General features: G+C 46.7%; 1 protein-coding gene across 2 annotated transcripts; it reads left to right on the top strand.

The window, feature by feature from the left end:
• The first annotated feature begins 3 nt into the window (after positions 1-3).
• Positions 4-27,926, top strand: LOC124133714 (translation initiation factor eIF-2B subunit epsilon-like). Of its 2 annotated transcripts, XM_048387609.1 has the most exons (16): positions 24-277; positions 1,010-1,134; positions 1,548-1,733; positions 3,248-3,422; positions 9,654-9,809; positions 10,684-10,769; positions 11,522-11,647; positions 12,026-12,126; positions 13,385-13,530; positions 14,681-14,783; positions 15,803-16,015; positions 21,809-21,899; positions 23,060-23,180; positions 23,995-24,075; positions 26,460-26,621; positions 27,714-27,926. In XM_048387609.1, the coding sequence occupies exons 1-16, from the start codon at positions 155-157 to the stop codon at positions 27,771-27,773; spliced, it is 2,055 nt and encodes a 684-aa protein (XP_048243566.1). In that variant the 5' UTR covers positions 24-154; the 3' UTR covers positions 27,774-27,926. The 2 variants fall into 2 exon arrangements, 1 of the variants encoding a protein (XP_048243566.1); XR_006860979.2 differs by lacking the exons at positions 23,060-23,180; positions 23,995-24,075; positions 26,460-26,621; positions 27,714-27,926 and adding an exon at positions 20,113-20,452 and having other exon boundaries at positions 4-277; positions 21,809-21,857.
• Positions 27,927-27,961: the final 35 nt, after the last annotated feature.

Genomic DNA, 27,961 nt, shown 5'->3' with positions numbered 1-27,961 from the left:
GCTTAAGGGAATATGAATTTTGCATTTGATAAATGTACCATCATAAGTTTCGCGGCTTTATATTTTGATATGAAATATCAAGAAATAAATTGTGTCCTAAAACTCCAAAAGAGTGTAACCCCTCAGTAATGGACTCGTATTCTGATGAAACAAGATGGCTCCAAAGGGGAAAACAAGCCAACGTGAGGACTTGAAACAAGAAGATATCTTACAAGCTGTAGTAATCGCTGACAGTTTCAATGTTCGATTTGGTCCCGTAACAGAAAGACGTCCACGGGTAACTCAAAACAGATTTTTCCGTAAACGACATGATGAGCAGAAAGGTTTACCGCCTTCCCAAGTCACAAATTTTGTCAAATCAGATCGAGATAGGCTGTGACTATCACTGGTACTAGCACTCTTACCTTAGCACAACATTGAAAATACTGCCTGTTTCATCGTCCGGACCTTTTCAAACAAAGAACGGGGATTGTGCGAATCAGTTTAGCCGACGCAGTGTGTTTTATTGTAGTTGTTTGACTTGAATCAATGTGATTGTGAATTTAGATTATTTTCGGACCATATGGACCTCAATAAGCACGATAAGTCCCAATTCTACAGATACCCTCCGCTGTATGTGGAGGATTGAGGTCGCATGGCCAGCTTGAAACTCATCAAGGCTACTGAGATAATTGTTGTGAAATAATATTGTGAAGAAATAAAGTTTAAATTTACCAAGAAAGACTTGATATTTTCAATCATGTTAAATGCCGATGACGGAAAGCAATTGTTTTTGTTATATCTTAAATGTCCACAAAGTAATCTGTGCATAAACATGATAAATGTATCACAACTCACCGGTGATGTGAAATAAGTTGATTTCTTTCGACCTTTTTTGCATATTTGCTCAAAGTTACTTCACCCATATTTATCGATAATTGATCAATATTTTGTTAACGATTATCAATCTCTATGATGTATATCGATAGCCAGCCGTTATGTCATGTGTATACTCTTGTCTATCTATCAGACGCTGCTACCGCTGGTGAATGTTCCGCTGCTGGACTACACACTGGAGTTCCTGTACGCAGCAGGGGTCCAGGAGGTTTTCGTGTTCTGCTGCCATCTGGCTGACCAGATCAGGACACACATCAAGTAAGTCATCACTTTACTGTCCCCCATAGGAACAGACCACCACCGTCGATAGAGCCTCTTGAGAGAGGAAGGTTTGGGGTTTGACACCTTGCAGCATCACACAAAAAGATGTTAAAAGATTGTACTTGTTGTTACCATGCCTGGCGTTCAACATTAAGGGGATAAAACAAAGACTGGTCGTCTCGGAGTCAGTATACTGTGTCTGTGTGGGGTATCCTTGTTAAACTGTAAACTCCGTACATACGGCTATAAAACCGGGATAAAGTTCGGACGAGTACAAGCAGTCAGACATAGACACATCACTCTGTCAGTGCAATATTCTTGGAGACGATGTTAAACACCATTTCACCTCACCAACATAAACTTTTCATTATATCAGTGGTCATCATACTCCCCATGTTTTTTACTTTCAGGAATTCCAAATGGAATGATAGTAGCTCGCCTATGCAGGTCAGCCCAATACTGTCTGATGGATGCATGTCAGTGGGCGACGCTCTTCGAGAGATCGACAGCAAGTCTCTTGTCAGGAGTGACTTCATCCTCGTTTCAGGAGACATCATTGCTAACATCAACCTGAAGAAAATACTAGAAGAGCACAAGTAAGTGTCTTACTAGCCCTAGCTTGACAATGTGTACAGTTCTATTGTAAAGATGTGTCTATTCACAATGCATGAAAATGCTTCTAATCTATTCACGATGCATGAAAATGCTTCTAATCTGGTTTCATTTTGGTTGTCACGTAAACTTTAGTCACATGTGCAATGGTAACATGGACGAGCGCCCCGCGAAGATCCGGGGTAGAATAGGTCTTCAGCAACCCATACTTGCCGTAAAAGTCAATTATGTTTGTCGTAAGAGGCAACTAACGGGATCGGGATGTCAGCCGTGGTTGATGCATGTCATCGTATCCCAATTGCGATGCTCATGATGTCAGTCACGGGATTGTCTGGTCCAAACTCGATTATTTACATACTGGCGTCATATAGTTAGAATATTGCTTAGTGCGGTGTTAAACAACAAATAAACTAACAAACAAGGACGAGCAATCTAAGAAACCATAACTTGATGTGTAGAGTTGCATCCCTTTGCCATGTCAGGATCCAAGGTTGTGAATCCCTTATTCGCCCCCTGATTAGATTCTTGGTCTGTCAGCTCTATGATTGTAGGTGTCACCAAAGTAGTAAATCTTATACTTTAGTAATACTGCTGCATTACATAACAGCATTTGTAGCTCACCTGACCAGTGTATTTGCGATCAAAATAGCAAATATTGTGGAAAGCCTTCAGGTTGCCACCACTGAATGGTTGATCTCAAATAGTGACTTATCCAACTGTTCCATACATAAATAATAACCGCTCATATACCAAAGTGCTATACTTATGATTGTTTATAACTTAATCTATATAATAAAAAAACGCAACTAAAATAACAAAACAATAGAATATATTATTCCTGGTACAATAAATAGTTTCAGATAGAATTTCTTCCGATCACTGCTTTAATATTCTTTTAGCATATGTTTAGGTTAGGTTGTAAGTGAGCTGTAAGTAATTTATTTTAGCAAGTGTATCGTCTTGTATCAATACAGAAAAAAACGTATTGTGTATATGTTGTTTGTTTTTTGTTTGTTGTTTAACGCCGCACTCAGCAATATTCCAGCTATATGACCATGATGACGGCAGTCTGTAAATAATCGAGTCTCGACAAGACAATCCAGTGATTGACATGATGAGCATCAATCCACGCAATTGGGATCGATGACATGTATCAACCAAGTCAGTGAGCCTGACCACCCGATCCCGTAAGTCGCCTTTTACGACAAGCATAGTCACCTTTTATGGCAAGTATGGGTTGCTGAAGACCTATTCTACCCCGGAATCTTCACGGGTCCGTATTGTATCGTCACATGAAAACGCAAAATGCACCGGTACACTGATGTATCGTTTCACCCCTGATACATGCTGATATGGGGTCGGGTACCCTGGTAGTAACTTTGGACTCTTCCCACTGTCCCATCCCTTACAGTTAATACTTCAACATGGTTAGATCCATGCATGGGGTTTCTGAAGGTGATGTAGTTTCAAGTATTGACAGTTTGTGCCTCTGCTCCAGGAAACGACGGGAAAAGGACAAGTCGAGTGTGATGACACTGGTGTGCAAGAAGGCCCCGCCGGGACACCGTACACGCTGTAGCGAGGATGAAATCCTTGTTGCAGTGGAAAGTGACACTAACAGGGTTCTGCATTATCAAAAGGCGTACCAACAAAACAAGTTCCATATACCAGTGGTAAGTTGTGAAGATCATTTAGCTTATTGTTTTGTAGCTAATAGGTTGCTACTATGTTATTAAGTTTTATATACATGATGTTTTATTCATTTGTTGGTTTGATGATGTTAACTAGTCTGTAGTAAAAGAGCGGAAGGTCTGTGGTTCAATCCCCTACCCACCTCCAAGGTCTTGTGAGTGATCGAGTATGGTTTTACGCCACTTTTAGCAATATTCCAGCAATATCACGGTGCGGGACACCAGAAATGGGATTCACACATTGTACCCATGTAGGGAATTGAACCCTGGTCTTCGGCGTGACGAGCGAATGCTTTAACCACCAGGCTACCTGACAACCCCTTCCAAGGTCTAGTGGCTGGAGTGTCTGCCCAGAGAGCAGAAGGTTCATTTGTTTGTTTGATGATGTCAACTAGTCTGTAATAAAAGAACAGAAGGTTGGTGGTTCGATACCCTGCCCGCCTCCAAGGTCCAGTGGCTAGAAGCATCTGCCAGAGAGCAGAAGGTTCATCTGTTGGTTTGATGATGTCAACTAGTCTGTAATAAAAGAGCAGAAGGCCGGGGGTTCCATCCCCTGACCCCCTCCGTGGCCTAGTGGAGAGCAGAAGGCCGGGGGTTCCATCCCCTGACCCCCTCCGTGGCCTAGTGGAGAGCAGAAAGCCGGGGGTTCCATCCCCTGACCCCCTCCGTGGCCTAGTGGAGAGCAGAAGGTAGGGGGTTCCATCCCCTGACCCCCTCCGTGGCCTAGTGGAGAGCAGAAGGTAGGGGGTTCCATCCCCTGACTCCCTCCGTGGCCTAGTGGAGAGCAGAAAGCCGGGGGTTCCATCCCCTGACCCCCTCCGTGGCCTAGTGGAGAGCAGAAGGTAGGGGGTTCCATCCCCTGACCCCCTCCGTGGCCTAGTGGAGAGCAGAAAGCCGGGGGTTCCATCCCCTGACCCCCTCCGTGGCCTAGTGGAGAGCAGAAGGTAGGGGGTTCCATCCCCTGACCCCCTCCGTGGCCTAGTGGAGAGCAGAAGGTAGGGGGTTCCATCCCCTGACTCCCTCCGTGACCTAGTGGAGAGCAGAAGGTAGGGGGTTCCATCCCCTGACCCCCTCTGTGGCCTAGTGGAGAGCAGAAGGTAGGGGGTTCCATCCCCTGACCCCCTCCGTGGCCTAGTGGAGAGCAGAAGGTAGGGGGTTCCATCCCCTGACTCCCTCCGTGGCCTAGTGGAGAGCAGAAAGCCGGGGGTTCCATCCCCTGACCCCCTCCGTGGCCTAGTGGAGAGCAGAAGGTAGGGGGTTCCATCCCCTGACCCCCTCCGTGGCCTAGTGGAGAGCAGAAAGCCGGGGGTTCCATCCCCTGACCCCCTCCGTGGCCTAGTGGAGAGCAGAAGGTAGGGGGTTCCATCCCCTGACTCCCTCCGTGGCCTAGTGGAGAGCAGAAGGTAGGGGGTTCCATCCCCTGACCCCCTCCGTGGCCTAGTGGAGAGCAGAAGGTAGGGGGTTCCATCCCCTGACTCCCTCCGTGGCCTAGTGGAGAGCAGAAAGCCGGGGGTTCCATCCCCTGACCCCCTCTGTGGCCTAGTGGAGAGCAGAAGGTAGGGGGTTCCATCCCCTGACCCCCTCCGTGACCTAGTGGAGAGCAGAAGGTAGGGGGTTCCATCCCCTGACCCCCTCCGTGGCCTAGTGGAGAGCAGAAGGTAGGGGGTTCCATCCCCTGACCCCCTCCGTGACCTAGTGGAGAGCAGAAGGTAGGGGGTTCCATCCCCTGACCCCCTCCGTGGCCTAGTGGAGAGCAGAAAGCCGGGGGTTCCATCCCCTGACCCCCTCCGTGGCCTAGTGGAGAGCAGAAAGCCGGGGGTTCCATCCCCTGACCCCCTCCGTGGCCTAGTGGAGAGCAGAAGGTAGGGGGTTCCATCCCCTGACTCCCTCCGTGGCCTAGTGGAGAGCAGAAGGTAGGGGGTTCCATCCCCTGACCCCCTCCGTGGCCTAGTGGAGAGCAGAAGGTAGGGGGTTCCATCCCCTGACCCCCTCCGTGGCCTAGTGGAGAGCAGAAGGTAGGGGGTTCCATCCCCTGACCCCCTCCGTGGCCTAGTGGAGAGCAGAAGGTAGGGGGTTCCATCCCCTGACCCCCTCCGTGGCCTAGTGGAGAGCAGAAGGTAGGGGGTTCCATCCCCTGACCCCCTCCGTGGCCTAGTGGAGAGCAGAAGGTAGGGGGTTCCATCCCCTGACTCCCTCCGTGGCCTAGTGGAGAGCAGAAGGTAGGGGGTTCCATCCCCTGACCCCCTCCGTGGCCTAGTGGAGAGCAGAAGGTAGGGGGTTCCATCCCCTGACCCCCTCCGTGGCCTAGTGGAGAGCAGAAGGTAGGGGGTTCCATCCCCTGACCCCCTCCGTGACCTAGTGGAGAGCAGAAGGTAGGGGGTTCCATCCCCGACCCCCTCTGTGGCCTAGTGGAGAGCAGAAAGCCGGGGGTTTGATCTCCTGACCCCCTCTGTGGCCTAGTGGAGAGCAGAAGGTAGGGGGTTCCATCCCCTGACTCCCTCCGTGGCCTAGTGGAGAGCAGAAGGTAGGGGGTTCCATCCCCTGACCCCCTCCGTGGCCTAGTGGAGAGCAGAAGGTAGGGGGTTCCATCCCCTGACTCCCTCCGTGGCCTAGTGGAGAGCAGAAGGTAGGGGGTTCCATCCCCTGACCCCCTCCGTGGCCTAGTGGAGAGCAGAAGGTAGGGGGTTCCATCCCCTGACCCCCTCCGTGACCTAGTGGAGAGCAGAAGGTAGGGGGTTCCATCCCCTGACCCCCTCTGTGGCCTAGTGGAGAGCAGAAAGCCGGGGGTTTGATCTCCTGACCCCCTCTGTGGCCTAGTGGAGAGCAGAAGGTAGGGGGTTCCATCCCCTGACTCCCTCCGTGGCCTAGTGGAGAGCAGAAGGTAGGGGGTTCCATCCCCTGACCCCCTCCGTGGCCTAGTGGAGAGCAGAAGGTAGGGGGTTCCATCCCCTGACTCCCTCTGTGGCCTAGTGGAGAGCAGAAGGTAGGGGGTTCCATCCCCTGACCCCCTCTGTGGCCTAGTGGAGAGCAGAAGGTAGGGGGTTCCATCCCCTGACTCCCTCCGTGGCCTAGTGGAGAGCAGAAGGTAGGGGGTTCCATCCCCTGACCCCCTCTGTGGCCTAGTGGAGAGCAGAAGGTAGGGGGTTCCATCCCCTGACTCCCTCCGTGGCCTAGTGGAGAGCAGAAGGTAGGGGGTTCCATCCCCTGACTCCCTCCGTGGCCTAGTGGAGAGCAGAAGGTAGGGGGTTCCATCCCCTGACTCCCTCCGTGGCCTAGTGGAGAGCAGAAGGTAGGGGGTTCCATCCCCTGACTCCCTCCGTGGCCTAGTGGAGAGCAGAAGGTAGGGGGTTCCATCCCCTGACCCCCTCCGTGACCTAGTGGAGAGCAGAAGGTAGGGGGTTCCATCCCCTGACCCCCTCCGTGACCTAGTGGAGAGCAGAAGGTAGGGGGTTCCATCCCCTGACCCCCTCCGTGGCCTAGTGGAGAGCAGAAAGCCGGGGGTTCCATCCCCTGACCCCCTCTGTGGCCTAGTGGAGAGCAGAAAGCCGGGGGTTTGATCTCCTGACCCCCTCCGTGGCCTAGTGGAGAGCAGAAGGTAGGGGGTTCCATCCCCTGACTCCCTCCGTGGCCTAGTGGAGAGCAGAAGGTAGGGGGTTCCATCCCCTGACCCCCTCCGTGACCTAGTGGAGAGCAGAAGGTAGGGGGTTCCATCCCCTGACCCCCTCTGTGACCTAGTGGAGAGCAGAAGGTAGGGGGTTCCATCCCCTGACCCCCTCTGTGGCCTAGTGGAGAGCAGAAAGCCGGGGGTTTGATCTCCTGACCCCCTCCGTGGCCTAGTGGAGAGCAGAAAGCCGGGGGTTCCATCCCCTGACCCCCTCCGTGGCCTAGTGGAGAGCAGAAGGTAGGGGGTTCCATCCCCTGACCCCCTCCGTGGCCTAGTGGAGAGCAGAAAGCCGGGGGTTCCATCCCCTGACTCCCTCCGTGGCCTAGTGGAGAGCAGAAAGCCGGGGGTTCCATCCCCTGACCCCCTCCGTGGCCTAGTGGAGAGCAGAAAGCCGGGGGTTCCATCCCCTGACCCCCTCCGTGGCCTAGTGGAGAGCAGAAAGCCGGGGGTTCCATCCCCTGACTCCCTCCGTGACCTAGTGGAGAGCAGAAGGTAGGGGGTTCCATCCCCTGACCCCCTCCGTGACCTAGTGGAGAGCAGAAAGCCGGGGGTTCCATCCCCTGACCCCCTCCGTGGCCTAGTGGAGAGCAGAAGGTAGGGGGTTCCATCCCCTGACTCCCTCCGTGGCCTAGTGGAGAGCAGAAGGTAGGGGGTTCCATCCCCTGACCCCCTCCGTGGCCTAGTGGAGAGCAGAAGGTAGGGGGTTCCATCCCCTGACTCCCTCCGTGGCCTAGTGGAGAGCAGAAGGTAGGGGGTTCCATCCCCTGACCCCCTCCGTGGCCTAGTGGAGAGCAGAAGGTAGGGGGTTCCATCCCCTGACCCCCTCCGTGGCCTAGTGGAGAGCAGAAGGTAGGGGGTTCCATCCCCTGACCCCCTCCGTGGCCTAGTGGAGAGCAGAAGGTAGGGGGTTCCATCCCCTGACCCCCTCCGTGGCCTAGTGGAGAGCAGAAGGTAGGGGGTTCCATCCCCTGACTCCCTCCGTGGCCTAGTGGAGAGCAGAAGGTAGGGGGTTCCATCCCCTGACCCCCTCCGTGGCCTAGTGGAGAGCAGAAGGTAGGGGGTTCCATCCCCTGACCCCCTCCGTGGCCTAGTGGAGAGCAGAAGGTAGGGGGTTCCATCCCCTGACTCCCTCCGTGGCCTAGTGGAGAGCAGAAGGTAGGGGGTTCCATCCCCTGACCCCCTCCGTGACCTAGTGGAGAGCAGAAGGTAGGGGGTTCCATCCCCTGACTCCCTCCGTGACCTAGTGGAGAGCAGAAGGTAGGGGGTTCCATCCCCTGACCCCCTCCGTGACCTAGTGGAGAGCAGAAGGTAGGGGGTTCCATCCCCTGACCCCCTCTGTGGCCTAGTGGAGAGCAGAAAGCCGGGGGTTTGATCTCCTGACCCCCTCCGTGGCCTAGTGGAGAGCAGAAAGCCGGGGGTTTGATCTCCTGACCCCCTCTGTGGCCTAGTGGAGAGCAGAAAGCCGGGGGTTTGATCTCCTGACCCCCTCTGTGGCCTAGTGGAGAGCAGAAAGCCGGGGGTTTGATCTCCTGACCCCCTCTGTGGCCTAGTGGAGAGCAGAAAGCCGGGGGTTCCATCCCCTGACTCCCTCCGTGGCCTAGTGGAGAGCAGAAAGCCGGGGGTTTGATCCCCTGACCCCCTCCGTGGCCTAGTGTAGAGCAGAAGGCCAAGGGTTTGATCCCCTGACCCCCTCTGTGACCTAGTGGAGAGCAGAAGGCCAAGGGTTTGATCCCCTGACCCCCTCCGTGGCCTAGTGGAGAGCAGAAAGCCGGGGGTTTGATCCCCTGACCCCCTCTGTGGCCTAGTGTAGAGCAGAAGGTAGGGGGTTTGATCCCCTGACCCCCTCTGTGGCCTAGTGGAGAGCAGAAGGCCGGGGGTTTGATCCCCTGACCCCCTCCGTGACCTAGTGGAGAGCAGAAGGCCAAGGGTTCGATCCCCTGACCCCCTCTGTGGCCTAGTGGAGAGCAGAAGGCCGGGGGTTCGATCCCCTGACCCCCTCTGTGGCCTAGTGGAGAGCAGAAGGCCAAGGGTTTGATCTCCTGACCCCCTCTGTGGCCTAGTGTAGAGCAGAAGGCCGGGGGTTCGGTCCCCTGACCCCCTCTGTGGCCTAGTGGAGAGCAGAAGGCCGGGGGTTCCATCCCCTGATCCCTTCTGTGACCTAGTGGAGAGCAGAAGGCCGGGGGTTCCATCCCCAGCAGCATCATACCTAAAGACGTAAAATGATGTTACTTGTTGTTGCCCTGAAAGGTGCTCAGAATTTAGGCGATAAAACAAGGATTGGTCGGCGCTGAGTTAGTATTGTGTGTGTGAGTGGAGTATTCATGGAATGATGTCTCCCTGGGATCGTGCAGACTATCACAAGCAGCCACACATGTGCACACACATGTGAACACACATGAACACATGCATTCATGTCACTGTATAAGTGAAATAACCTTGAACATAACTGAACCCCATTTCACCTCACATCAACTGTATTGTTAATATAAACACTTCATTTCAGTACTTTCCTAGATGAATGCCTTAATGCTTGTTTCTGCTGTTGACAGAGTGTGTTTGTGGAGCACACGGACGTAGATGTGCGGTATGACATGCTAGATTCCCAGGTGTGCATCTGCACACCCCTCGTACCACAACTCTACACAGACAACTTTGACTACCAATCTCGGGATGACTTTGTCCGCGGAATTCTCATAAGTGAAGAGGTAAGCAAGTTGGATAATCAGTACGATCTGGGTGTGAAGTTCGTAAGATATCTACCCTATTGCCCCTTGGTGTAAGAGGAGACTGAATTGAATTGAATTGGTGACGTGTAGGATGTTCATAATATCAACCACTGGTTGTCTGGTCCAGACAGGCTGCCTTCATGTATGTGGAATATTGTCGTCTGCTGCTTTACAAACAAGACTCTCTGTTTTTTTTAGTTTAGTACTCCATAAACACAAAAACATACTGAAATAAGTTCTAATAAATAGATATGTCAACAATCAAAAATTCTCAGACTGCATATTTATTCCTCCACACCACACATGAAGATCCGGGTTAGAATAGGACTTCAGCATGTTCAGCATCCCATGCTTGTCATTAAAGGCAACCATGCTTGTCATAAGAGGCGACTAACGGTACCGGATGGTCAGGCTCGCATGGATCAATGCTCATGATGTCAATCACTTGATTGTCTGGTCAAGAGTCAATTATTTTCAGTACACCTCCATATAGCTGGAATGTTCCTGACTGCTGCGTTAAACAACAAACAAACAAATCTTTCACACAAAACTATGAAATCTGCGACATTGTTCAGCACAATATGCAACACTAGCCCCGTCTAGTCTCTTATCAACCAATCAGGAAACAAGACATTTAGAAGGTCTAAAGTTTTGGTTTTTTTTACACATGAACACGAAAACAATTGCTTGGTTAGCAAATGAAATGCCACAGAATCACTGATGGAAGTACCGAAAAAATGGAGTCGAAGACTGAAGTTGAAATACAGGTTTTTGTCGGACATGTGTATCTCCTGAATTGATGTATGTATACATCCTGTATGTAATTTTCAAGGGTTTTCTACCTCTGTTACAGATTCTGGGAAACACAATTCACCTGGCTGTTGTTAGGGATGAGTATGCTGCTCGAATTTCCAACCTGCAGATGTATGATGCAGTCAGGTGAGTTGTTTAATTGGAAAAATCCACTTTCAGTATGACTACACAGTAGTACACTGGCCTGAAAACATTAAAAAACAGTAGTAGCCGTGACAACTTCTTTATTATACAGACACAATGTTTCAGGGCTACTTCTTGAAACGTTGTGTCTGTAACACACTGGTAAAATAAAGAAGTTGTTATAGTCACCTGATGAAGGGCAAGAAGATGCCCTGAAACGTTGTCTGTATTGGAAAGAAGATGTTATCCCTAAGCGGAGCTCGATTTAGCTGTATAAAACATGCACCACTGCAACCTATTATTGAAAAATGCAATGTCATATTTATGTCTACATGCACGAAATGCATGTCCAAAAAAATTCAAAGTTGTATCTGACTAACCCCTACTTGTCCATACAACATCCATCTTTGAACAAACTTCATGTCCTTAAGCTTTATTTAGCATACTACATCACTAATTGCTGTGTTTTGTGTAATTCTTGACACATGACACAGTCACCAGAGATCTGAGATTGTACTTATTTAAACTAGTTTATGCATCTGTTTTTCAACTTTGATAAATTGGGGGACCAGGGTGCAAGCTGGTTTAGTCTGGTGCTGCTAGCATTTCATGTCAACATGCATCTGGACTGGGTTAAATATAGTTCCTTAAATCGAGCCCTGATAATACTTGTCATGGTTACATCCAACTTCTAAATGGGTACGAGACTCCCAGAGGTAATGTTATTCACAACCTACACCTGTCATGTGTTTCAGCCTTGACGTGATGAATCGCTGGACGTATCCCCTGGTGCCTGATGGCTACATGACATGCCTGGGCCGTGACGTCATGTCGTACGGGCGACACAATGTGTATCTCAGTAAAGACATCACATTAGCCAGGTAGGATTTGTTTGTTTGTTGTTTGTTTAACGCCGCACTCAGCAATATTTCAGCCATATGACAGCGGCCTGTAAATAATCGAGTCTGGACCAGACAACCCAGTGATTGACATCATGAGCATCAATCATGCAATTTGGATATGATGGCATGCATCAACCAAATCAGCGAGCCTGACCACCCAATCCCGTTAGTCGCCTCTTACCTTAAAGTTATACTGTGTTGTTTTGTGTAGTGTAAGCATGGTAAGTTGTGTCAATGATAGGATTCTGCTGGCTGTAAGGTTATACTGTGTTGTTTTGTGTAGTGTAAGCGTGGTAAGTTGTGTCATTGATAGGATTCTGCTAGCTGTAAAGTTATACTGTGCTGTTTTCATTGCAGAGGCTGTGTCTTGGCCGAGAACGTTGTGATTGGAAGCGGGACTTCAGTTGGGAATAATACAAACATAAGCAACTCGGTTATAGGAAAAAACTGTCAGATAGGTCAGTGACACTAGATGAACATAACACTACCAGTATTGTTTGTATACAGTGTGGGGGCGGTCGGGTAGCCTAGTGGTTGAAGTGTTCGCTCGTCACGCCGAAGACCCGGGTTCGATTCCCGACATGGGTACAATGTGTGAAGCCCATTTCTGGTGTCCCCTGCCGTGATATTGCTGGAATATTGCTAAAAACGGCGTAAAACCATACTCGCTCGCTCGCTGTATACAGTATGTGATAACATCTGAACTACCATGATGTCGGTGCTGCTATCGGTGTGTATGCCGGCCATGTTTGCTCGCTGCTTCCAATGTGGCCATATGTGACATTTTCCCGAGTCATATGAGTTAATTGACTATAAAAGTCCAGTTTCAACCCTTGCCTAACTAGACTGGAATTATGGAGTTATATTTTGGCTGGACTAACGAGTCTATGCATAGTCCAATCAAAATCGCGCAACGAAATCGAAATCCGGTTCGTAAACTGTCGTGCTGATTTCGGTCGATTGCAGGATTTGCAAAGCATGTGCACCGCTAATTCATTGTCAACAGACATTTTTCAAATCTTTTCATGATTCTAAACAAGGTGCTCACGTGATTTGATGCAATTTGCGATGTAAGACCCGTTTTATCACAATATAGATCTTGATTATCGTCTTGACTGGCCGGCGCCAATTTGTTTGAATCAAATGCCAGTGATACAGAGAGTAGGAATCTGATTGGTCCAGAGGAGAGGTTTAGAAGAGACATAACTCGTAATAACCACTGGTGGCGCTACGATCGAACCCAGGAATTCCAGCCTAGTTCGGCAAGGGTGGAAACTGGACTTTTAAAGTCTGTTAACTCTCTTGCCTCGGGAAGATGAAAGATATAAAGTAGAGAGGTGGAATCTGATTAGTCCAAAGGAGAGGCTTAGAAGGGACATAACTCGTAATAACCTCTGGTGGCGCTCTGGTCGAGCCCAGGAATTCCAGCCTAGTTCGGCAATTAAAGCCTAGTTAGTAAATTAAAACAATTAATTTGGTAGCATTTCATTTTAATTGATGTATAAAACATACTAGACACGAATGGAATTGACCCTAGTTTTTTATATTTATATTTTGTTTTACACACGCCAGCACAAAAGGTTATTGAAAATAGTTGATTTTTAAATGTTATCAAAATGTATGTATATGTTATATTGGGCAGCTGGTGTACCTTGCACAGTATTTAGTCACTATATCATGTTATACAAGATGTGAGGACTGATGTTTTGTTGACAGGTGAGAATGTAAAGATAGCTGGCAGCTACCTGTGGGATGGGGTGGTCGTGGAGGACAACTGTGTCATCGAGACAGCCCTCCTCTGCAGCAATGTCAGCGTCCACAAGGAAGTTACAATCCAACCTGGAGCCGTCCTTGCGTGGGAGGTGAGTGGGAAGGCAGTCACCCATCCATCCAGGGATGGTCCAAGGGTGGGCAGGGTGGTCCTATCCATCTAGGGGTGGTCCTAGAGTGGGTCATTATCCATCCAATGCTGGTCCTAGAGTGGGCGGGGCAGGGCAGGCACCATCCATACAGGGATGGTCCAAGGGTGGGAGGGATGGTCATATCCATCTAGGGGTGGTCCTAGAGTGGGTCATCATCCATCCAATGCTGGTCCTAGAGTTTGCAGGGCAGGGCAGGCACCATCTATCCAATGCTGGCCCTAGAGTGGGTGGGGCAGGGCAGGCACCATCCATCCAAGGCTGGTCCTAGAGTGGGCAGGGCAGGGCAGGCACCATCCATCCAAGGCTGGTCCTAGAGTGTGCAGGGCAGGGCAAGCACCATCCATCCAAGGCTGGTCCTAGAGTGGGCAGGGCAGGGCAGGCACCATCCATCCAAGGCTGGTCCTAGAGTGTGCAGGGCAGGGCAAGCACCATCCATCCAAGGCTGGTCCTAGAGTGTGCAGGGCAGGGCAAGCACCATCCATCCAAGGCTGGTCCTAGAGTGGGCGGGGCAGGGCAGGCACCATCCATCCAAGGCTGGTCCTAGAGTGGGCGGGGCAGTCATCGATCCAGGGGTGGTCCAAGGATGGGAGGGCCCATACTTATGACTTATGATGTCCACGGTGTCCGTGTCATGTTGGATATTTATTTATTTTAACACACACTAGCTTAAAATACTGAAGTGAAAATCCTGAAGGGCGCCAACATCTGACTTGATTCTAAAAGTAATCAAATTTTATATATATGTTCCCAGGACATATTTTTGGATCTGATTGCTTCAATGGGACAGCGATGCCAGTCAGTTTTGGACTCTAATGGTGGTCATACAAGATATTGAGAACAGATGACCTTCACCTTGAAAATCTACTGTTCCATGTGTGCCATATGGAACATGGGTCAATGAAAATGATGCGTGCCAATTTTGAACAACCGATTACTATTTGTTGATTTTATTTATATAATATACAAAGTATACATCTAAAATCAAATTTGCGTTTTTTTATGTAGAGATTATGTGTTATATTAGGCACGGGCATGGGCAAAGGTTGGTTGGTCAGAACACCAATCTGTAGTACTGTTGTTTGCCCTGCAGGTGAAAGTCGGACCCTCCGTGACTCTGCCAGCTGGTTGTCAGCTGATCAGTAAGCCTCAGGTGGATGAATTTGCTGATGAAGAGGAAACTCCCCCGGAGCCTGGTAGTAAAACAATTCCTTCTTCCATACTGCCGTTTCACTAAACCATCTTTATATTTTAGTGTGAACAAGTATCATGCTACAAAGTATGCCTATTAGAATAAGAATGTTTTGTGTGAGAGTGTTCATTCATTTTTTGAGAACAAAATCTATTTGTTTCTGTATCATGGAATATTTGTTTGAATAGTTTTAGATGTAAAACAATCACATTATTTCATAATGATTACTTTGCCAATATGTTAGTTTGTCTACTATGGAGTAAGGAAGTGAGTATGGTTTTATGCCGCTTTTAGCAATATTCCAGCAATATCACGTGGGGGACACCAGAAATGGACTTCACACATTGTTGTGAATTGACCCAAGTCTTCGGGATGACAAGCAAACCCCATTCCCAGTAGGCTGCCGACCATCCACTTTATAAGACTGAAAAGAAGTACGACTCATACGTTCCTCACTAAATTATCTCCCCTCCTCCACCACACTGATTGTGTTTAAAACATCTGAAAATAAATAATAGCACCAACTCCGGCACTGCATCATACAGCAGATAGTCAGACTTCAAGAACCCAGTTCTTATTGTATGGTGACGACCTATCCCTCACCCCCAGGGCACATCCATACTCAGGTGAGCTAACTGACTTTCAGATCCAACGAACTAAGTTGCCAGGCCCTACAGAATTTATTATCTCTAGAGGTTACCATGGTTACGGTTAATAATCAAATTTGAAAAAGGGATCTGACCTTATTTCTTTATATATTGTTCAATAAAAGATGTAATCCCAATGATAATTAGAACAGTTCCCCAGCAACCCGAATTTGGAACAGAAGGCCTGGTTTGTTGACGAAGTTGATCACGTGGCATTGTTCCCAAGCGGCATCCATCACTGGAAATATCAATCATTGGATTGTCAGGACTCATTTATTTACAGGCTGCCATTATATTGCTGGAATACTGCTGAGTGTGGCATTAAACCAAAAAAATACAAAACAGAGATGTAATTGTAAATATCGTGTTTCCCTAGATGTAACAACAGAGTTTGGAAGTCAGAGCAAAGCATTTGTGTACCGAGCAAGCTGTGACTCGGATGATGAGGATGAGGATTTGGTCCAGGACATGTGGGGGCTCACTGTCCACTCTGAGGAGGAGGACGACGACATCAGCAGCATCGACAGCGACGTCACGGACCAGGACGACATTTCTCCCTCGGGCAGCCCGATACCAGACGACGCTGGAAGTGAGTGAATCATTGATATGTGTTATTTGTGGTACACCATGCGTATCATCATGTTTAGGATGCGATATTGTATTCTTTCCGTTCATATTTTGCATCCCTTTAACTGATACAAAACAATAGATTACATTTGACTGATGTTAGGTTGTTTTGTATTTGCTTGATATGTGTGCGAATTGAGTGTGATGTGTGTACTTGGTGAATGTGTGTGATATATGTGTAAAGTGTGTGTATGATGTGTGTAATATATATGTATGTGTATGGAATAAACATTCCATAAGCGTTTATTAGGAATAAACGTATGTTGTGAACCTTGGCAAGCTAAATACATAGTGTTTATTCCTAATAAAGGATATTTACCATCCCCAAACACACAAGTGTGATAATCTCTTTATCGCATAATGTCATTCTTCAATTTTGTGCTCGAAAACATTACCTAAACATTGCGAGTTTTCCTGGAATGTGCACATTAATATATATTAAGTCAGAAGGTAAGGAATGTGTCAGTCAGACAGTGACAACAGTCAAAACAGTCTTGTCAAAACGTTACGAAGTGCAGTCAGATGTACACACAGCCACAAAATGAAACAAGGTAACAATTCGGACATATTTTGGTCAAATTCAACTGTTTTAATTTGGGGAAAAGGTTCCAAACCGCAGAGGTCTACAAGCACAGATGTGGAAACTCATCCCGCTAGGCTAGTGTCCTCGCTAAATTGTTTCGCAATTTTTGTCTCCAAAATTGCCAAAACTTCTGAAATGACTCCGGTAGAGGCAGTTAGACACTGATTTTCAGTAAGTAAGACCTTTCTTTTTATGATGATATCCGAGTAGTTTCTCCAGATTCCCTATGGTCATTCTGTGAATAGGTTGGTGTGTAATATGGTCAGAATGTGTCTTTATTTGGGGAATCATATATAGTTGAATGAACCCACTTATCTGGAACTCCTGGTGACCAGAGCAGCAGTTTGACTAACCCAGGGCTCAACTCATCACATGATCTTATTACCGTCTGACCAATCAACATTTTCCAACAATGGGGTCAGATTACAAGACAGCATGGGTCCACTGAACTCTCTGTTAATTGAATGTTGACTGTTGTGTACCTGCTGTTTGTGAACTGATGTCACACCCTGAACGTGTCAATACTTGTGCTATAGTTTGTCTTACCAATCAACATTTTCCAGCAATGCGGTCAGATTACAAGACAGCATGGATCCACTGAACTCTCTGTTAATTGAATGTTGACTGTTGTGTACCTGCTGTTTGTGAACTGATGTCACAACCTGAACGTGTCAATACTCGTGCTATAGTTTGTCAGGTTCAAACCAAAATCTTAAATCTGCCCCAAGCGCAATCTGCCTCTTGAAGAGCAGAAGGTCGGGGGTTTGATTGGTGGCTTTGTCATTCCAAAACAAGTTTGATAAATGGTATTTGTTGTTACCCTGCCTAGCTGCTCAGCATTAAGGGGCTGAAAAAAGGAATGGTCGGCTCGGAGTCAGCATACTGTGTCTGAGTGGGGTATTCATGTTAAACTGCGGCATGGTATCTCAGCGAGCTAGCATTATAGAATTGGAATAAGTTGGGACAAGCACAAGCAGCCACAGAAACACACACACGCGTGCATGCATGTTGCTATATGAGTGCAGTAATCTTGGATGGGACATTAAACCCCATTTCACCTCACCTCACCTCACCTCACCTCACCTCACCTCACCTCACCTCACCTCACCTCACCTCACCAAACTCAATTAACATCCGATATGTGTTCTCATGAAGTGACTTGAAATTCTCCTTGTTATAATACTCTATGTTGTCTTCTTGTCTTGTCTTCTCCATGTTAGTGATCAGCTTGTATATTGAAGATTACTGACTCTTGTAGTCTTAAAACAAATGGAGGCCCTGTACAAATATCTGTTCAGAGAGTTGCATCCCTTAGTCATGTCAGGATCTGATGATATCCTTGTTCTGTCGACAGTGAACACCACACCACTGCTCATGATTGTCCCTGAATGGTAAATGTTCATGATGTTGGGTCAGTGTCACAAGTCACTAACATGCCAGGATAGCACTGGAATAATAGTAATGATAATGATAACAATAATAATCAGTGTTTGCCCGGACACGGAAGGGCCAGTTGTCAAAGTAGGCAGGACTTGCTGTGCAGCCTTGCCTCCCTTAGGCATGCCAGAAGTCTATGATGGTGGGTTCAAATCTCCAGGATCCAGGATTTTCTCTTCCCCCCCCCAATGTCTGTTTGTTTGTTTTATTTGTTTGTTGTTTAACTCAGCAATATACGAGCATCTGTAAATAATTGAGTCAATGCATCAACCAAGTCAGCGAGCCTGACCACGCGATCCCATTAGTCGCCTCTTATGACAAGCATAGTTGCCTATTACGGCAAGCATGGGTTGCTGAAGGCCTATTCTACCCCGGATCTTCACGGGTCTAGATTTATCAGCATAATACTCCTTGGGAAAATCAATGGAACGTTTCTTGTGGCTTTGTCAAAAGTTGGAGAAGAAAAGAACATAGATTTCATTGTTACTATGGTTACTATGTGGACAAGACATTTGAATTCAAATTGGCATTTGTAACAGGATTATTTTGAAAGTTGATATTGGATATTATATCTTCTTCTGCTTTAAGTTGTATAATTTTCTTTTTCTTTTTCCTGAGGTCATGTTTGACATGTTAGCTTGGAATGTAATATTGTTGAATTAGCCGTGTAACGTTAAAGTGTTATGATATTTCTTTGATAGGACAAATATGGAAAGGATATTTACTGTTTCAAAAACAAGGATTTCTCACTTAATTTATTTATTGCAAGTACTCAGTTTGTATGGTAACACAAAGAAACCAATAGACTTTGGGTTCACAAAAGCTTGAAAATGCCATTAATTTGGCAGTTTGGCAAAGGCTTTTTATCAAACTTTAAGGCCCTTTTAACACATTCAAGTCTTTGTCTAAAATATTTCTGACTTTAGAGTGAGTGAGTGAGTATGGTTTTACACCGCTTTTAGCAATATTCCAGCAATATCACGGCGGGGGACACCAGAAGCTGACTTTAAAGATAATCTATTGTATCCTACACAACAAAGTATACGTGTACATGTCAGCAGGTTTGTCAGCACCATACCCGTGCTCGTGGTTTTCACCAAAGTGAGACCTGCATATCGCTTCTGACTTTCCTTCTCCCGACTGCCTCCCTGGTCTAGTGGTAGAGCGTACGCCCGGAGAGCGGAAGGTCAGGAGTCGATCTCAGCCACTTGATACCAAAAGACTTTAAAAGACGGTACTTGTTGTTACCCTGTCTGGAAATCGGCATAAAGGGGCTAAAACAAGGACAGGTCGTCTCGGAGTCGGTATACTATGTCAGAGTGGGGTATTCATGTTAAACTGTGGCATGGTATTTCAGTGGGCTAGCACCATAAAATCGGTATTAGTCGGGACTAGTAAAAGCACACGCATGTACACACGCACGCACGCACGCACGCACGCACGCACGCACGCGCACGTGTGTGCATGCACATTGCTATATAAGTGCAATAATCTTGGATGGGACATTAAACCCAGGTGTTTTATTCATTTGAATTGTCAAATGTACCACGATAATATTGTGGATTTGCATCCAAAAGTGATCACTGCTAAACACTGTTTTAGTGAACACTTCTGGTCATGGAAATATTAGTTAATGGTAGAAGCATTATGATAGAACCAGTAGTCAAATGATCGCCATGTTGATAGTTGTGTCAGTGAGATTAATAGGAGAACTTTAACATTCTTAGTAACTGTGATAGACCATAATATAATTGTTTGTTGATGATAGTAGCACTAATTATTGTGCCTCGTTAAATACGAATGTGCATACTGTGTTAATACACAAAACAAATTGCTAGCTTCACCAGTCAAATGCTTTGAGGCACTTGCAGTTTATTTATTAGCACATAATTGAAAGACATCGGTCCACGAGACTCCTTGAAACAATTGATAACCTGGGTATGCCATGCTTGTTGTGACCAACATACCCTGGAGCTTGAACATATTCGTTTGTTGAGAGGATTGCACGTCCGTCACGTTTTTTGGTGTTCTGTTTCAAGCCTTGATGCATGGTGCCGCCGGTGTTTGCTTCTTGTGGCTGATGTTCCTCCTTCGTCACCTTCCTCTTCTCATCTTCCTCGGGCTCATTCTCAGCTTCCTTTCGGTCACCATGGAAACAGTCATTCTGCTGAACAATTCTTGGAATTTGTTTGGTTGTTAGTGTGGTGATGTGTTCAGACCTCGTTTGTGTGTTCAGTCTTGTGAAGTGAATGAACAAGGGGATGTCTCACAGTGTGTTGCGTCAAGATTGGTATGGAGGATGTCATAAGATTGTCAGAATGTGGTTGCCATGGTTACACTGTTTTGAGAGATGACTATTGCCATGACAACAGTTGCAGGGTAAGATGTGACTTTTTTCTCTGTTTTTTTACATGTTGGTTAATTTGGTATGGACCCATAATAGTATCATAGATAAGTGATAAGTATGTCTGATACATCTTCACTTTTCATCACTGATCATACTAATAACTTGATATAGATTTTGAAGAGTGTCTTGCAAATGAGTATTGAAAAAAACTTATGTTGAGGTGTCAAATATCATGGGGACACAGGTGGCCGAATTGTCTAAGGCACCACAATGCGATGTCCAGAGTGGTGTCCCTTGGGTAGACCAGGAACCTGTGACTTGGGGTATGAATCCCAGTTCGCGCCGATATTTCTAGGTTTGTCAGTACCAAACAAGTGCTCGCGAGTTTCATCAAGGAGGTAAACATTGGGCTTTCCTCCCACATTAAGCTGACTCCGTGAAAAAAACTGTTCAAAGTGGAGTTAAACCCAGCTCACTAACATCAATCAGGTTATAATCTGAACATTAACATCTTGTGCTCTAATGATATAAATGTCCATCCAAAGAGAGAGGATTTAAGCTTTTGTACTTTTTCTGAACATGCTGAACATCTACAAATGCGCTATCCCTCAGACAAATGGAAATGTAGGTTGATTGTGTTGAGGGGGCTGGGGAGACTATAATGCCTAGACGTGTTGAGTGCTGTTTTAACAGTAAAAGGAACATACTAATACTGGACAGCTAAGTTTCTTCCTCCACAATATGATGATCGTACCGTTCGGGTCAGTGTTTGTAAGAGTTAGAATAGGTCTTCAGCAACCCATGCTTGCCGTAAAAGGCGACTATGCTTGTTGTAAGAGGCGACTAACGTGATCGGTTGGTCAGACTCGCTGACTTGGTTGATGCATGTCATCGTATCCAAGTTGCGTTGCTCGATGCTCATGATATCAATCACTGGACTGTCTGGTCCGGGCTCAATTATTTACAGACTGCCGTCATATAGCTGGAATATTGCTGAGTGCGGCGTTAAAGAACAAGTGAGTGAGGTGTTAAGCAACATACATACATACATACATACATACATACATACATACATACATACATACATACATACATACATACATACATACATACATACATACAAATAAACAAAACAGTGTAGTGAATCATGCAAATGAGTTTGTCAAAAAACAAAGGCAACATATAAATAAGCTGTGTGTTCAGATTGTTTTGAGGGGCCTTACATTACAATATAAACAGGATAAATAAAGTGAGAAATCCTAGTTTTGGAAATAGTAATTATCCTTTCGAACTTTGTCTTATCAAACAGACGATGTACTTTTTAATTCATGAGTATTGCTCGTGTTTGTTAGCGTCCATCCATGGTGTATGTTCTGTGTTTGTTTCAGATTTCTACTCCGAAGTGATCGACACCCTGATACGAGCCAAGGAAGATAATATCATCACAGATAACATTATACTGGAGATTAATTCTCTGAAGTAAGCAGTCTCTGTGTCATCCTTCATACTTCAACCAGGGGTGGCCCAGTCGTCTAAGGCGCAGCGATTCGCTGTGCAGAGTTGCGGCCCTTGGGCACGCCAGAAACCTATGATTGTGGGTTCGAATCCCGGTTCGCCCCGATTATGTTTCTAGGTTTGTCAGCACCATACCCGTGCTCGTGGGTTTCACCGAAGTGGTAAACGTCTGAGACCTGCATCACTTCGGGCTTTCCTCCCACATTAAGCTGACACGCCGTGATATAACTGGACACTGTTAAAAGCGGCGTTAAACCCAACTCACTCACTCACTCACTCCTCATTGATGTAACTCAGCCCGTGCACCATCACTAGCCCTCCCTGTTGGTTCTCCTGGTTAGAATTGGCCCCCAGCATCTGATGCTTGTCTGCCAAGGTGGGGCACAGGTGGCCCAGTTATCTAAGGTGCCGCAATTTGCTGTGCAGAGTTGCATCCCTTGGGCACGCCAGAAACCTATGTCATGGGTCCGAATTCCATTTCAACCCAATGTCAGCACCATACCCGTATTTGTGGGTTTCACCAAAGTGGTAAACGTCTGAGACCTGCATCACTTGAGGCTTTCCTCCCACATCAGCCTGACACACCGTGATGTAACTGGAATACTGGTGAAACTGGTGTTAAACCCAACTCACTCACTTACTCTTCAAGGTGACTTAAGGGTGGTCAGGTTAGGTGCTTAGATACTTTGATCAAAATATGATTTGGAATTTTTCATGTAACTATATCCGTGCAGATGTTGCTTGGTAATCTAAATCTAGTGGTAGAGCGTCCGCCCGGAGAACAGAAGGTGCGGGGTTCGCTCCCTGGCCGCGTCATACCAAAAGACGTTAAAAGATGGTACTTGTTGTTACCCCGTCTGGCGCCCAGCATTAAGGGGCTAAAACAAGGACTGGTCGGCTCGGAGCCAGTATACTGTATCTGAGTGGGGTATTCATGTTAACCTGCGGCATGGTATCTCAGTGAGCTAGCACTATAAATCGGCATCAGTCCGGACTAGTACAAGCAGCCACACAAACACACACACGTACATGCACGTCGCTATATAAGTGCAATAATCTTGGACGCGACGTTAAACCCCATTTCACCTCACCTGGTAATCTAATGCTAATGTATTTGACCTCAGACATGCCTACAACATTGCCATCAATGAAGTGCACCAGCTGGTGATGAAGGCACTGCTGTCCCTGCCCCTACAGGACACCAAGGCTGCGGAGGTCACCCAGGTGATGAAGATACTCAGACCGGTCAGTGGCCCTACTCACATATACTTTAAAAGAGCCCTCCATTGTATAGTTGATATAGCAGACCTGAGAGCAGAAGGTCAGTGGTTCGATCCCCACCCATGTCATACCAAAAGACGTTAAAAGATGATACTTGTTGTTTCCCTGCCTAGTGCTTGGGATGAAACAAGGACTGGTCGGCTCAGAGTCAGTATAGAGTCTGAGTGGAGTATTCATGTTAAACTGTAACATGGCATCTCAGTGGGCTAGCACCATAAAACAGGCAATAGTCGATCCCCGGCAGCGTCATCCCAAAAGACGTTAAAAGTTGGTACTTGTTGTTACCCTGTCTGGCGCTTGGCATTAATGGGATGAAACAAGGACTGGTCGGCTCAGAGTCAGTATAGAGTCTGAGTGGAGTATTCATGTTAAACTGTAACATGGCATCTCAGTGGGCTAGCACCATAAAACAGGCAATAGTCGATCCCCGGCAGCGCCATCCCAAAAGACGTTAAAAGATGGTACTTGTTGTTACCCTGTCTTGCCCTTGGCATTAATGGGAGGAAACAAGGACTGGTCGGCTCGGAGTCGGTATAGAGCAGACCCGTGAAGATCCGTGGTAGAATAGGTCTTCAGCAACAGATGCTTGCCGCAAAAGGCGACTATGTTTGTCGTAAGTGGCGACTTATGGGAAACTGATTCTACAACCTGCATCATTTGGTTTTTTTTATTCCAATTGATGCAGCTAAAGTCACAGTACCAAAACTCTGGCTGATGGAATGATTATAAAAACAATTTTCGCTCACTATTCTTGTTACCTGTTTTAATTTCATTTCAGTATTTGTCAAAACACAGTGCCCTTATCAAAAACTACATCAAAAGTGCCGAGGCTCAGTTTGACTGTTTACAAGCTATTGAGGTAAGTCTTGAACAACCTAGGGGCACGGGTGGCCCAGTCGGCTAAGGCGCCGCGAATGCTGTGCAGAGTTGCCTCCCTTGGACGCGCCAGAAACCTATGATTGTGGGTTCAAATCCTGTTGGTTTCACTGAAGTGGTAAACATCTGAGACCTGCATCACTTTGGGCTTTCCTCCCACATTAAGCTGACACGCCGTGATGTAACTGGAATACTGTTAAAAGTGGCGTTAAACCCAACTCACTCACTCACTTACTTGAACTACCTGGCACAGCAGCACATAACTAACGTTGTTTTAGTGGGAATCTCAATGAGCTCTTTGAAATAAGGTTACTAAAACTGAAATCATAGTCTTGTCCCTTTGAGTGTCACCTGTTTTCTCAGTGAAAATAATTGAAGTAGATCCAGCAAGTGTTGCACAGTAGAATATATACAATTATCTAAATATGAATTTCCCTTATTCTAGTATCCTAATCCTTCCTATCATGCTTGTTATATCTATGGAGCACTACAAATTAGAGTGTGGGGAACAAAGTGTGAAGCTCTCACTACACAGATGAAAAAAAGTGGTGGCATGTGGTCCTGTGCACAGCGCACAGGTCACAAATCAGGTGAAGTTAAGCAACGTCGGTCTCGGAGAGTAGTTGGATGGGTGACCATGTTCAGCAGCATGACTCCCGATAGTTTCTAGGGCTTCGGTCCTGCCCCACACTGAAGCACATGTACCACATGTGGTGTCTCCTTAGGCAAGTGACTTTGTTCAAAATGTGCCTCTGTTCACTCAGCAGTGAGTGGGTACCCGGTAGGATGAGATGGTAATGTGACTTTTAACCTTCTAGCGCCTCACAGGCAGTTTGGGTTGTATACTCCCCAGGAAGCTGAGAATGAAAATCGAGTGCTCACTGATCGATTGACCGGGGTAATAATGTAGCACCTTGAGCATGAACTGCTACATGGAGGCTAGCTCATTATAAGTGCACATTATTATTATTATTATTAGTGGTAGTAGTAATAGTATTAAGTGTGAATGAGACGAGACAAAACTAAACATGATTCTCAAGGAGTGTTTGTGAAAGATGTACACTATTTATACCAATTAATATTTAAAATATCCACATCAGAACAAGAAATATTTTGATGTCTAGACTTTATCGATGAACAACTTTATTTGTATTCTCGTCTATACACTCCCAAGACTTTTAGTTATCCTAGGCTAGCCCTGTTATAACTAGCTACGTTTGAGATTGAACATCCTATTGCAGTTAGCAATCCACTTGATCAATCAAATCCGTCCTCCAATTCTCACGAGTTCAGTTATCCTGGTTGTCACATGCTGGGAGATGACAGCAATCTGACCCTGTTCAGGAACATGTCTTTGAACCAGTTAGCCTGGTATAAAGGGGGGTATAAAAGTTGGTATATTTTTACTGACTGACATTCTCATCATGAATTTGAAACGAAAACGCCATGCTTACAGTGCTGCATTCAAACTGTGAGTCTTCGATGTAGCTGATATATTTTCTCACGGGTTCATAATTCTATATACACAGATTCACAAAATGGCGCTTGGTTGTTGATGGCAACATATAACAATCATTATGAGATTTGAAAAAGACAAGAGAAACAGCTTCCCACATTATGAGAGTGGATGACTGGTTTGTTAAATCTTTATTAGAAATAATAATGACTTTTTCAATATAATTACAACGTTTTTCATCTTCTATTAATGAATATCTGCGAGTACCAGCACATGTCTTGCAGTCCAACTTCGCATTGTTTTTTGCCTATCACTTCCTGGTTCGGCTTATCTGCGGGTCATATCATTTTCTTTCGTATTTCAATGGTCAAGTTAATACCTCGGCTTATCTACAGGGTCGGCTTATCTGCGGTCATATATGGTACCAACTGCACCAGATCACCACATTTTGTAAATAAAATAAGTTTAACTTATAGCTGTAATACTTCATGACTTGGAATGTTTTTATTATGTCACTTGCAGGGTGTACAGGATATTAGCAGCTGAATGGGTTTTGTACATTTGTACACCTCAAGACCAAGCTTGTCCAACCGAACACCCCGCTTGTGACACATGTGACGGAGTCATTACAAGTTCACAAGACTTACTTCTGATGGAATATTTGTGTGTGATAATTAAATCTATCTTATGACTGCCATCTGACTTTGTTCATTTAAACTTGAAGTGGAAACAGGGTCAAAATGAAAAGCAGATAATAATATCCACACAGGTTAGCCAACCGATTTGTGTGGGTTTTTACTAGACAGCGACAGGCCAATCATTCTTTAACAAGTGATGATAAAATACTGACTGTGAGGTAAGATGTCCAACATAACAATTTGAGTTTGAATGTGTTCCTCCCTCGCCACCAGGAGCTGAGCGAGTCTAACAGTGCAGTGTCGTGTGCCGTGATGAAGCTTTTGCACTTCCTGTACGACCAGGAGATCCTAGACGAACAGGCCATCATCAAGTGGCACGCTGCTGACCCCGAACCTGACGCTGATCTTGATGCTCACAAGGACATCAGGAAGAAGGTAAGAGCAGGGACATGGTCAGGGTGTTAAAGTAAATCAGACAAATCAGGCATTCTGGGCAGAACACATACATCCCTAGCATCCCACACTTGTCTCCCTTCAGGGACATGTTTCAGGTTGGCCCGCTCATCACATGTTTCAGGTTGCCCTGCTCACCACATGGTCACATGTTTCAGGTTGGCCCGCTCACCACATTGTCACATGTTTCAGGTTGCCCCGCTCACCACATGGTCACATGTTTCAGGTTGCCCTGCTCACCACATGGTCATATGTTTCAGGTTGCCCTGCTCATCACGTTTCAAGTTGCCCCACTCACCACATGGCCACATGTTTCAGGTTGCCCCGCTCATCACATGGTCACATGTTTCAGGTTGCCCCACTTACCACATGGTCACGTTTCAGGTTGCCCTGCTCATCACATGGTCACATGTTTCAGGTTGCCCCGCTCATCACATGGTCACATGTTTCAGGTTGCCCTGCTCATCACATGGTCACATGTTTCAGGTTGCCCTGCTCATCACATGGTCACATGTTTCAGGTTGCCCCGCTCATCACATGGTCACATGTTTCAGGTTGCCCTGCTCATCACATGCTCACATGTTTCAGGTTGCCCCGCTCATCACATGCTCACATGTTTCAGGTTGCCCCACTCACCACATGCTCACATGTTTCAGGTTGTCCCACTCACCACATGGTCACATGTTTCAGGTTTCCCCGCTCATCACATTGTCATATGTTTCAAGTTGCCCCACGCACAACATTGTCACATGTTTCGGGTTGCCCCGCTCATCACATGTTTCAAGTTGCCCCACTCACCACATTGTCACATGTTTCAGGTTGCCCCGCTCATCACATGTTTCAGGTTGCCCCACTCACCACATGGTCACATGTTTCAGGTTGGCCCGCTCATCACATGTTTCAGGTTGCCCCGCTCACGACATGGTCACATGTTCCAGGTTGCCCCACTCACCACATGGTCACATATTACAGATTGCCTCGCTCATCATATGGTCACATGTTTCAGGTTGCCCCGCTCATCACATGGTCACATGTTTCAGGTTGCCCCGCTCATCACATGGTCACATGTTTCAGGTTGCCCCGCTCATCACATGGCTTAAGGAGGCAGAGGAAGAATCATCAGAAGAAGACTGAACAGCTCAGCAGAACAATGGCTGACCTCCATGTACAGTGTCACTGTGTGGCTTGACGACCAGTGGTCAAGTCTGATGACAGAGCCTTTGTCTCGGACAGATATCAATACCAATATTTCTCAACACCTCCTGTGATAATAAATCCTGTCATGTATGAAGTTGTGTGGTTTGGTTGTGGAAAAGGGATTC

Source organism: Haliotis rufescens, unplaced genomic scaffold (genome assembly GCF_023055435.1).
Source record: "Haliotis rufescens isolate VD_foot unplaced genomic scaffold, xgHalRufe1.0.p SCAF_7, whole genome shotgun sequence".
Lineage (NCBI taxonomy): Eukaryota > Metazoa > Mollusca > Gastropoda > Lepetellida > Haliotidae > Haliotis > Haliotis rufescens.
The sequence above is the reverse complement of the archived record's forward strand: the minus strand, read 5'-3'. Positions and strand labels throughout refer to the sequence as shown.

What these genes read in the sequence shown, in the direction of transcription:
- LOC124133714 (XM_048387609.1), top strand. Translation starts at nt 155, where the DNA reads ATGGCTCCAAAGGGGAAAACAAGCCAACGTGAGGACTTGAAACAAGAA. An exon ending in GAGCCGTCCTTGCGTGGGAG is followed by an intron (nt 13,531 to 14,680) that starts GTGAGTGGGAAG and finishes TTTGCCCTGCAG; the next exon opens with GTGAAAGTCGGACCCTCCGT. An exon ending in ACTGTTTACAAGCTATTGAG is followed by an intron (nt 24,076 to 26,459) that starts GTAAGTCTTGAA and finishes CCTCGCCACCAG; the next exon opens with GAGCTGAGCGAGTCTAACAG.